This window comes from Cupressus sempervirens, chromosome 7 (assembly GCF_028749045.1).
Source record: "Cupressus sempervirens isolate cs-2001-9-10 chromosome 7, ASM2874904v1, whole genome shotgun sequence".
In the NCBI taxonomy this organism is placed as follows: domain Eukaryota; kingdom Viridiplantae; phylum Streptophyta; class Pinopsida; order Cupressales; family Cupressaceae; genus Cupressus; species Cupressus sempervirens.
In genome coordinates this window covers 762,086,712-762,098,775 of record NC_143124.1, presented here as the reverse complement: position 1 = coordinate 762,098,775, position 12,064 = coordinate 762,086,712, and the positions used below count along the sequence as shown (strand labels likewise).

At 38.1% G+C, this 12,064-nt stretch overlaps 1 protein-coding gene across 1 annotated transcript; it reads right to left on the bottom strand.

Moving 5' to 3' along the window:
• Positions 1-10,708: 10,708 nt before the first annotated feature.
• LOC149549521 (trifunctional (S)-stylopine synthase/(S)-nandinine synthase/(S)-canadine synthase-like) lies at positions 10,709-11,847 on the bottom strand. Its single transcript, XM_089794329.1, has 4 exons — positions 11,416-11,847; positions 11,102-11,305; positions 10,913-10,983; positions 10,709-10,766 (listed from the first exon to the last, which is right to left on the bottom strand). The coding sequence occupies exons 1-4, from the start codon at positions 11,845-11,847 to the stop codon at positions 10,709-10,711; spliced, it is 765 nt and encodes a 254-aa protein (XP_089650455.1).
• Positions 11,848-12,064: the final 217 nt, after the last annotated feature.

Here is a 12,064-nt window from a genome sequence, read left to right as displayed (position 1 = left end):
TTGATTTAAAATAAGTGACATTATAGTTGGCTATATTGATTGGCAAGAGGAATTCTATAATTCTATATTATAGGATAACAATGATTATAAAGTTTAAATCCATTTTCAGAGATCTACAGCTTAGCTCTGAGTTGTTTCCTTTCAGTACTTAGTTCTTGCTAGCTATGGTCCTCCTTTTGGGGTTGGTAGGGGTTCTTCCCTCCCCTCCCCACTCTCTCAACCTGATTTGAACTCCCCTTCTATTATTGCGACACATGCTAAGCCTTTTAGAGCCACTGTTAGCTTTATATCATTTTCCACCACCCTGTTGGATGGTACCTCTCCCAAACTTCCTTTACTAAAAAAATTGTGCTTGACAGTAAGGATTCTGCAGCCTCTACCCTAGGTAAAAGAGAATAATTTATGGTGAAGGTGAAAGGATTCCCTTCCTCGCCAAGTATGGTTTCATCTAAGGTTATAAGCTCTTTCTATGTGAAAGCAACTATTGTTCTAGTTCTAGATGATGTTGTGAACAAGACAATAAATGATATGGAACTAACTTTTGTGAGGAGGTTCCTTTACTTTAGAACTTTTATCAATTATCTAAGAAAATGGGTTGTTTCTCATTGGGCCCTTAAATGGAGTGTAAAAATTAATGCTCTTATTAATGACATGTTCCTTTTTTCCTTCTATAAAAAATAAGATCTTATGTACATATCCTCAATAACAACCTATGGTCTCTAGGCTCCAATGTGAGGAATATCTTGGTGGTTTGCAAATGGTAATCTAGTTTTAATCCTATTTTTTAACTAGGAGCAGTGGTTCTCACTTGGCTAAAGTTGAACGATGAAGATTTTAGAAGCTTTGAAAAATCATTTGCTACTCTTGTATTGGTAGACAAAGTTACGAAGACTACATTTAGACTCATTTTTGTTAGAAATTGTGTTAGTATTGTAGTCAGCTAGGTTCTGTCTAGCTTTATTATTCTAGAACCGAAATACAACTCCTATGTCTAACCACTTGAATACAAGAAGGAAGGCCCATTATATCTTGATTGTAAAAGGTTCGATCACCTAAACAACACTTTCTCTTTGAAGTTGAAAGCTATTGTTCCATCTATTATGTCTTTTTTGGCAAGCTTCTTTCCCTGCTACTTCCCTCCTATATCCCATTCTGTAGACTCCTCCCTTTAGTCCCCTCCCCACTCTAGCTTCTTTCTCAACATAACATCTTGGATGAAGCAATGAATAAATCCCCCATACACTTTGTATGCCAATTTTTGGGAGCTTGGAGTAGGCCCCTGGTTCTTCTCTTGGAAATGAATCTTGCAATTTAGTAATGATATCCCTACCTCTGTCACCTAAAGTCTTTGTAGGTTAAGGACTCACAAATATTAATGAGTAGCTATCAATTCTAGTTTTTTACCCACTCCCTCAACTTATTTGATATCTTCTACCTTAGGGGATTTTTTCAAAGAGTTTGATTGAAAAGTGGTAGAGAGAAAAAAATAAAATGGAGAACAAATAAGATATTGGTAGAGATCGTAGAGTGATCAAACCTCTAGGGAAAGAGTCAATCTCTAAAATCCTATGAAAAATATAGAACATGGTAGACATTTTGTACTAGAGGGGTCCCATGAATCTTAGAATTGGAATTGAAGAAAGAAGGGAAAATAGAGTTTGTGAGAGAGGGTTCAAACTTAAAGAAAGAATAGATTTTAATTCATATTTTATTTTGTGACAAAAATATTATTGTGGAATATAAGAGGTCTTAATAACATGGGTAAAAAACACATGTTCAAATGTGCTCTTCAAGAGTTTAAGGTGGTTCTCACCGAAGAAACCAAGATGCTTAGGTTGGATTTGAAAGGGTGACGAATAATGTTTGGACAAGTGTTGATTGGGAGGCATTGGATTCTAGTGGTGCCTCTGGAGGTCTAGCAGTCATCTAAAACAAGAACAAAATTTCAAGTACACTCTTCACAATAACTAATCTCAATGACTAATTTCTTATGAATGTAAGCTTTATGGATGATGCTCCTAAGATGACAAGTATTTCTAAAGGACAAATTACAAGTATAAAACTAAATGTTTTTAGAATGCATTAATGAGTGATTGGTAACATGAATGAGAGGGGATAAATGATATACAAATGAATTAGGGAAAGAATTGTGTAGACCACAATTATATATCAACTTTGAAAGACCAAGAAAGAATAGTCCTGAATCCAATTAGACAAATGGAGTCAATGTAGCAAAAACTTTATCATTAAAATCTTATGGAGATGGTATGTCAAAGCATCAACTACTGAAAAAAATAACTTAAATCACAAACCCAAGTCTAAATGATTTTAACTCTGATGATGGAGATCAATTAGACAAACATTGCATAGCTTGTAATATTTGATAATCAAGGGTGGAAAAGAAGTTCTATATATCCGACATTAGTTTTGGATCCAAAAAGACAATATAGTATGAAAGTATTAAAGAACCAATTTATCTAAATTGAAATTAAAAATAGAGTTCTTTTATTGATTCAAAATAAGAAGCTACAATTGAGGTGTGGTTAGTTGCATTACCTAATCATGTTGTAATAATCATCATCCAGTATCTCATGATCTATATTATATTTTTATTCTCTATAAAACTAGATATACTATGAATAATATTGATATATTTTATAAAGAATCAAAGGATGCATACAAGCTTTAGATCGTTGCATCATTTCCTAACTAAAACCTAAAATACAGCTAAAAACATAATAATTATTGTTGGTATGATATTTCAGAATTGTCTTTTTCTAGTTTTTGCCAGTAGATTTTTTTTGAGCTTATAGTCTCTATGGGTGCTCCTTTTAGGTAAAACCCTAGTTATAAAGGGTGTCAAGACAAGACCCTAGGTGAAACTAAGAAAAGCCCTCATTTTAATGAGCTTATGTATTGAAATCACTAAAGTAAGCTTTCATTTTTCCACCTAGCACCTTGTCATTTTTTACAACTATACCCTCAAGACAGATGCACATAGATCCCCTTTTCTCCCCAACTATCAGATTTTGGCTAAATCAAAAGTTGTTCCATTATCGCTGAGAAAAAGAGAGTTTTTTAACCTATGCAACATTGCAATAGTATGACACGTGTACCAAATGGGCCACACATTGTCTCAAAGAAAGCGTTCATTCTAAATCATTGGATCGCAAGGAGATAAATGGTTGTTGTTTTTTTGCTAAGTGAAGATGTATGCTTTTTAGTACAAGAGAAACTATGACCAAATGACATGTGTCTTATGGTAGGCCTGATGCATAGTAGTCTTAGATTCTTGAGCCATCAGATCGAAGGTTGTTGGAGTTTAACACTTTGAAGTTGAAGGGTTGTTAACAAAAGCAAGAACGTAACATGCTAACACTTGATATGGTGATGTTAGAATAAATAAAGAAGGTTATTATCTTTCCAAGATCTGGGTCGTCGATTTTGAGTAAGATCAATGGATGTCACTTTATTGTCAAACAAAAGTACAAGATTTTTAACCTTTGCAATAATGTGATAAAAGGCCATGTGTCCCAGCTGGGCCAGATAGTAAGAATTTTTTGTGTTGATTTAAAAACATTGATCTGAAAGAGATTTGAGGTTGTCATTTTCTCATTATAAGAAGAAGCAAAGCTTTTAGGTAATGGATAAAGGCAATCTTTTGACACATGTCTCTCAGAGCCCACTTTTGTGAAGCATCAAACAACATCTTGACCATTAGATCAAAAGGAGATGAGATGTTGCTAATAAGGTTTTTACTCATATATAATGCGAAGTGATGACACATGTGGGACCAAGTAAGGACACGGTAGTAAATAAATATGTGCCATCAGATTGAAAAGGAGTCAACAGGTGTTTCCATGTTGCAGTTATGAAAATATGCAAACTCTTTAAGGAATGTGACAATGGGACATCGTGCTTCATGTTCAAGAGTGGGCCATCTATATAGGAAAGTGTTGAGAAAGTAAGTTTGATTTGTGCTGCATGATTCGAAGTAAATCAATAGCAGTTGCTATGTCACTGAAAGAAGATGCCAATTTTTTATTTGTCGCGACAAAGCGACATTGTACCATGTGTCATTGAGTTTATGACGGTACAATGACGGCCCATAAAGTCAGAGTCGTTTATAGTTGGCAAGATGTAATTGTTTTGATTGTCCTGTTAGCATAAAGGAAGATGATTCATTAATGTTTATCCCTCCAATGACGCTGTGGAAAGATCCCAAATGTGGGCCTGGCTAGCTGACAACTTGCCTCCAGCTACTTGGGTTATGTGTGGGGACTTTAATATGGTTGAAGTGGCCTCTAACAAAGATGGCATTCTACCTTTCCACTATATAGCTAGGGAAAGACAAGCTTGGTATTACATGCACAATAAATTTGGACGTTTTGATCCCAATACCAATTGCTGCTAGGATAGTGGGGTTTGGCACACTTGGTCCAACTTTTAAGCTAGCTCTTACTACATATTAAAATTCCTCGATCGTGCTATGATCACTGCGTAATCATTTTTCTCTTTTTCTGAGGATCAAGATTTACTTGTCATTCATCTGCCAGATGTGACATTATATGACCACTACCCCACCTATTTTCTCATTTCTTGGCAAATAGCTGTACCAAACGTGGCCAAGTCTCAATTCTTCCTCAACACGTCTGTGCTGATGCATGCTTCCACCATTTCTCACATCCTACATGTTTGGAATTTGGAGCCACATCCACATTCTCGAAGGGGTTGGATTCAATGGTGGAACGATGCCATTACTAGAACTACTCAGTTCTTGCACATTTATAGGCGACAATTGGCTATGTTATGCAAACGGTCCTATGAAACCAGCACGCTTGCCCTCAAAAAAGCCTTTGAGGCCCTCACCCTAAATCCCTTTGATGTGAACTTGCAAATTCAACTTGCTAAGCTTTGTCATGACAAACAAATTAATGATAATTATGCTGTGCAGGGAGCCCAAATCAAAGCCCGTCTCCACTGGTTGGAGGTTGGCGACAAAGCCTCAAAGGAGTTTTTTCAGGCTCTTCATGCTCGTCTTACCAATGTTGGGATTAAAATAATAAAACAAGGAAATGATGTTCTATCTAGTCTCCCCACCATCCTGCAAGCATTTGTTCATCACTATGAGAATGTGTTTGCTTCGCAAGGAAATTCGGTTGCTCAAGAGGTAGCTCTTAGAAAGTGTATTTCTAATACTCCAAACCGTCTAGTAGTTGAGCAACACACTTTCTTTGAGCAACTTCTTTCTCTCTGTGACCTTAAAGAGGCAGTCTACTCCATGGTAGATGACAAGTCCCCTGGGTGTGATGGGTTCCCTTGTGAATTCTACAAACACCTCTGGGAGCATATAGGTCCTGACTTGCACAAAGTTTATTTTGAAGCCTATCACTCTAAAAGCTTAGGAGGCATTATAAACAAAGAAAATATTAAATTCATACCTGAAGCTAGTGATCCAAAGGATATATGCAATTAGAGTCCCATTACCCTTCTAAATGTGTCATACAAGATCATTGCCAAGGCTCTCTCTCTCTCATAATCAGGCACATGTTGCCCTTAATTGTGCGACCAGAGCAAACTAGATTCATCAAGTCCAAATATATTCTTGAGAACATCATTTTTGTCTAGGAGGGAATGGAATGGGCTTGCAAGTCCAATCAAAAGGCCATCTTTTTAAAGATAGATTTTGCTAAAGCCTATGATCGCATTGAATGGTCCTTAATCTTGGCTATGCTCCAAGCTCTGGGTTTTGGCCCCAACTTCCTCCAGTCCATGGAGAGGCTCTTTGGGGATGCTAATGTTTGCATTACCATCAACAATTTGCAATTGGAGGCTTTCGGTCTTTTTTGTTCTATCAGACAAGGTTGTCTGATAGCTCCTGCGCTTTATGTCCTTGTTGCGAAAGGTTTTGGTTATTTACTTGCACATATTGTGTCCTCAAGACTGGTTTGTGGCATTTCCTTGCCTGAATCATCCTCCCAATTAGTCAATGGACAAATTGCTAATGATTCTTTTCTCACTCTTTGAGAGGATGAAGAAAACATCAATAATGCTTTAAGTTGCCTGGACACCTTTTGTCAAGCTTCTAGTTTTTCCATTCAATGGCATAAAATGTTTTGCTTCCGCTAGTCCTTTCTGCGAGCTCCACCTTGGCTTAGCTAGTTTGAGAGGAAATGGGTTGCTCATGGAGAAATCTTCCACATTCTTGGCATTCCTTTTGCATTCCAGGTGTCGCCTGTGGAACTTTGGAATGATGTGTTGGCTAAGATTAGCAAAAAGCTCGACTACTAGATCACAAAGCCGCTCTCCCTCGTAGGAAAATTTTAGATTTTCTCTAAGATTCTTGCAGCCACTGATGTTTATTATTTATCCTGCTAGGCTCACTCTAAAGCCTCTTACATGAAGCTAGAAAGATTTCTTAGGGATTTTTTTGGGCCTTTAGTTCCGATCAACATGGCTTTCACAGAGTGGCCTGGGACTTCTGTTGTCTCCCAAAAGAGTCTGGTGGTCTTGGCTTGCTTTCCACTTGGAGACAAGGCCTTGCTCTCTGTGAAAAATTGATTATTAGGGCTCTCTTAGGAGATTAAGCTTGGAAGATTCTGGTTCGGCACTGCATTTCTTCCAATTTCTCTATCAACAGGCCTACTTGGAAGGGGATTGGTTTCCAAACCCTTCTCATTATGTGTGAGCCCGTGGTCATTCAGGGCTTCTTTATCATCAAGAGCATCTAGAAAGCCTGGGAGATTGTTAAGCCTTGGCTTTGATGGGCTGGAGATGAATTCCACAATGGCCTCTCCTTGAATCAGCATAACATATGGTGGTCTCCCCTATTTATCATTCAGGGTACTCCCCTCGCCAAGACTCAAGGGGCTAGTGCTCTGCATTTTTTCAAACATGGTATTAGAACTCCAAAGGACCTCTTTTCATGGGTTACCATGAATTTTAGGACCTGGGAAGATATGCAAGTATAGTACCCCCTTGTCCATTCAGACCAATAGACTTTTGACCTTCTGCTTTCTTCCATCCCTGTTCACTTAGCTCATAACGTGGGGATTCAATCTGTTCGCACTTGGTGGCTTGATTGGAGGTGGTTTCCTGCCACTCCTTTTTCTAATTACAAGCCAAGTTTGGGCTACAGATGGCTTTTACCTCATCTTCCCATGGTGGATACGCTAAACCATAGATGGCATTTTCAATCTTCCCTTTCTCAATGGAGAAAATGCTTTGACACCATATGGAATGCTATAAATGAACCCAAGATTCTGCATTTTTCTTGGTGCCTAGCCTTCCAAGGTCTTCCCCTGGGGCCTTGGTTGAAACACATTGGGGTTCCTAACCCTAGATGCCCCTTTTTTGGACAACCAGAGTCTTTCTTGCATATTTTTTGGTTCTACAAGCGTGCTCAGAATTATTGGCACTGGATTCATGATTTCTTCAAGCCACATTCAGACTTGAGTTTTTCTCTTGGCATATGATTTTACTGGGTGACTCTCCCAAATTTCTTTGAAAGTTCACCCAGATTTGGCATACCTTCAGGCTGGAGGTCTTATTTTCTCTATGGAAAGATAGGAATGATTTTCTTTTCACATACAGATTTCTAGATGTTAACATTGCTATGTATACTAAGGCATGCATTTGTAATAATGTAATTATGCAGATACAGGTGCAAGCTAATAAAGTTGCACTTGAAGTTGCTCACCTGCAAGAGCTACTCAATTATTGGGGCAATGCCCCTTGTACTATTGCCAAAGTTCCTCTAGATGCCTCAATGGAGACCTCGATGCCCCGTGGCCATCATCCTCAGTGCCACTCCTTCGGCTGCCACTCGCACACCCCGTGCTCCCAAGATTATTGCCACCACTCTCCCAGTGGTGGTGATGGAAAATGGAGGCACCGCTCAGCTTCCCCACCCTGTGGTGATTTGGGTTGGTCCCCGGCTCCTTCTCCTAGTTCTCATCGTGCACACTCAGGAAGTGGCCTCACCTAGACCTGGCAATTTCTCCTACGTGGCTAGAGGTTAAAGATGTGGAGGCTGCCACTATTGCTACTACTAGTGACAATGGTTGGACTATTCCCAGCCTGGCCCCCAATCCTAAAGATGATTTAGGTTTTCAAGTTAAAGATGATCCACCACCCTCGGCTGGCACTACTTTGGTAGCCCAAGGTTGCCTTTTTTTTTTTTTTTGATGAATAGTTTCTGTGGCCATGTTTTTTGTCTAGCTTTGACCATTTGAACTCGTTCATAGGGTGATCTTGTATCCTTCGGCCCCTTTTTTGTGAATTGTACACTGAGTATATTTTATTAATAGAAAAGGTAACTGCTCATTAAAAAAAAAAATGTGTAAATTAAATTAAGATCGTCAAATTTATTTTTAATCATTGGTGATCTATTTTTTAAATTTCTTGTGAGATGTGCATGCCCATTGTCTACAACATATTAATGGTGAATTAACTCTTTTGTGGGTATATTCATAGAGAATAATGCGCAAACATCATATCTTACTCTGTAAAGGCGATCACTTCTAGAGCAATACAAGGAGACTAGATTTACAACACTAGAAGTTTGCAGACTACTAGAAAATGGGAAATTATAGGAGAATCGATAACTATCTTCTTTTCAGCTGGGTTTTAAATAGTGAACAAAGAAAAGGTAGAGAGATTTGTCTATTTCAAAGTTTTTGTAATTTATAAAAGATGCCTCCTAGACAAGAATTTTTGGGTAAAATAGATTATTAGCATAGGAATGTTCATGATGATTTCCTAGAGCAATTGAATGCCTCAACGAATAATTCAGCCAAGGGAAAGAAATTGGTCCCCAAAGTTTCCAGACTGAAAATTGACAAAGGTTTATATGATAAGGGGAACTTTCTTTGAGACACACATACATCTATGGGTGGTTTTCAGTTGTTTAAAAAATGACTTTCCTAGAGGAAACAAGATACCCTGCATAGTAATGTATGGGAGTTTGATACTGGAAGGTTTATTGTGCTAGGACTTTTTATGGATGTAGATTTTCTGAAAATGCTTGCTAGAAGGTATGATCCTGTACTATGGTTGGTATGGAACCATTTAGTAGGATGCCATTTAAGGTTATAGATAAAGTGATCAGTAAGGTCTTCATGTTAAACCTTCATACTACCATCCGTGAACAAGTAGATTTTGATGAAATACAATCAAGATATGAGGCTCAAAGGGTTTACCTTAGGGGTGGACCACTGTAGGAGCATTTTTCCAAGGTAGGGAACTAGACACTAATTTCAGCATCCACCCCGGAGCTACTGATGAAAAAATATTTCAATCCTCGAGCTCAGAGGCATTGTATGTGACCTTATGTAAAAAAGAATTGATAGATGAGCAAGATCATATTCCAAGTCCCCTGGATGTATATGATGGTCTAGATTTTGTAATATGGAATGAATTCAATTTTTTATTAGATTCTATAATATGGAATGAATTCAATTTTTGATTTTGCATCCTATATGTAGAAGAGATTTAGAATCGATTATAAGGGATAGGTAAAGGGAAATTCAACAAACCTTTTGGGTGGTACTCCATTCTTATGTACATGTCTCTTTTCAAGAGAGTTTCTAGTTTTGAGAAGGACATGAAGTTAGAAAAGGAATGTGAACGTGAGAGACTGCCAATGCTGACATGTCCTGGGAGGTAATGAATGTTAGTTCTCATGATTTTTTGCATCAAAGAGGAGGGCATTGTTGGTGGAAGATAATCGTCAGATTCCCAAGGCCTTGTTGGAACTGAATATGCCACAAGGTTAAAAATAAGTCACAGTTGGTGAGATATTATTCCATATCCAATGTCCACTATTTTTAGAATCTATGGTTTCCAAGGAAAACCTCATGTACTACCCTACAAAGTTCCCCTCAAGGTGGGAGTTGTTGAATTCTTGTGGCAAGTTAGAGGATTAGAAGAAAAAGAATTGGATGGCAGATCAAGGGGAACAATATTTACCAGCTTCACTATGGCTTATCAACTTGTCATAACAAAGGGTGGATGGAAGAATTCGGAAAAATTCTTGGATAAATATCAAATGGTACAGTCCCACCCTAGGTTTGTAGATTCTTAAGGTTTTTATGAAATGTTTAAGGAGAGGAATAAGGCAAGAAGTTATGTGCATACATTTTACTATCCTAAGGATGTCATAAGAAATGAGTTATCAAAAGAAATGAGTTATCTTTACAAGAGCAAGAGGTAAAGAAAGAAAAATAGTGAGTATTCAGAAAGGTAATGGATTTTATCAATGCCTTGAATAAATATTATGATTCTTTAAGGAATATTAAATTTTTGGGTGACAAACTAGGAAACTTAATGTCTCATTTTGCTGAGATCATGGAAGTTTTGAATGAAAAGAGAAAATCCTTAACCAGCACATATCCAAAGAGGGCGGAGGAGGTAGATAAGAAACTTTCAAATATTTCTGTTATGAATCTAGGACAATATACTCTCGAGAGGAGGACTGGATATACTGTTCTTTAGAACCTTAGTGATAATCGATAGAATAATAATTCATTGGTTCTTGGAGTTTTTTTTGGTTTTGGTTGCTCTGTTATAAAGACTTCTTTTTGGGGCTTTTCTTTCTAATTTCACTCTCACTCATATTCCAATTTTATTATTGATCCAGACAGTACTTATCTAATCAAAGAATTCCGTGACAAATATAAATAATTATCTTACACATATATTGCACATTTCAATCTGTATTACAGACGTATAGAAAGTCAAGCACAGACATCACAACAGAAGATGAACTAGAACACAGCAAATAAAGAGGGAAAGTTCAAACAACTTGTATCTTGTTTGTTATCTAGGACGAGTGTTTTATAAGAGAGACCAGGTATTAGTTAGGACATCTATTTATGATGGACGAGGTATGATTCGAGTTTCTAATGGATACTTCATTGACGTGAGCAAATTTGGAATATCACGACTAAGATCAGGAAGACTGCCTTCCTTGGCACATCCCCACTGAAATGATTTAAGTAGATTAGCAAGAGTGATGGGAACATACACGTTGGCAACGTCCGTTCCTGCGCAAACCCTCCTTCCTACTCCAAATGGAAGATGTCATTCTCATATTTACAACCTCATTCCTGTCAAGAAATCTCTCCGGCCTGAACTCCTCGGGCTCTTTCCACAACTCTGGATCGTTAGACACACTGTGGGGATTGAAAAGCACCAATGATTTTGCACGTACGGTGATGTCCATAACCTTACACTCGTCCTCCGTCTGGTGAATAATCCCAAGTGGTGCAATCGATTCTTTTCTTACGGTTTCCTTCACCACACTCTGCAAGTATGGAAGCTTCCTCAAATCCTCTAAACTCAACAACCCACATTTTCCTTTTCCCACCGCTTGGTTTATTTCTTCATATGCCCTCGGAAGTGGGGATTTGATACGAGATAAGCCAGAGCCCATTCTATGGCCGTAGATGTGCTGTCTACTGCGACAAAAAATAGCTCATACATGTTGAAAGCTATTTCTTCATCTGATAACTTTGATTTGTCCTCACCCATTTCTTCCTTTCCTCCCAGAAAACAACTCAAGAAGCTGCTGGGAGCACTTCGTTTGAAGTATTCTCTATAACTTCGAGCAAACCGGATGAGAGGCAACATGAGGTGCAGAATATCAGATCTTAGAGACTTCAATTTCCTCTCTGTTTTAATTGATGAAGGGACAAAGAAGCGAGAAGGAGGAAACAAATCAAGAAACATATCTCCCCTATTCGAAAGGCTTATATCTTCAGCTATGCATTCTTCCAGCTTGGACAAGAAATCATTGTTGTCAAAGTCCAAGCCAAAGCATAAGGGGGCAATAAAACTCATCGCCATCATTTTCAATTAATAAATGGGCCTCACAACACCATTCTTCTCTTTGATCTCGATTGCTAATTTGGCTATGAGTTTGTTCATACTTGCCTGGTGAGATGAACTCTGAAGTGCAACATGGGCGGGGCTGAGAACATTGTTGTGGAGAAATCTTCTGAGCTTAGTCCAGTGCTCGTTGTGGGGAGAAGTAAGCATTGTCCTTAAATTGACAGTCATGTAT

Excerpts from the sequence above, each read along its gene's own strand:
- LOC149549521 (XM_089794329.1), bottom strand. The coding sequence starts at position 11,847 with ATGGCGATGAGTTTTATTGCCCCCTTATGCTTTGGCTTGGACTTTGAC. Across the intron at positions 11,306-11,415 it reads AATGGGCTCTGGCTTATCTC|AGTGTGGTGAAGGAAACCGT; the intron begins GTATCAAATCCC and ends CCATACTTGCAG. Across the intron at positions 10,767-10,912 it reads AATTTGCTCACGTCAATGAA|TTCATCTTCTGTTGTGATGT; the intron begins GTATCCATTAGA and ends GCTGTGTTCTAG.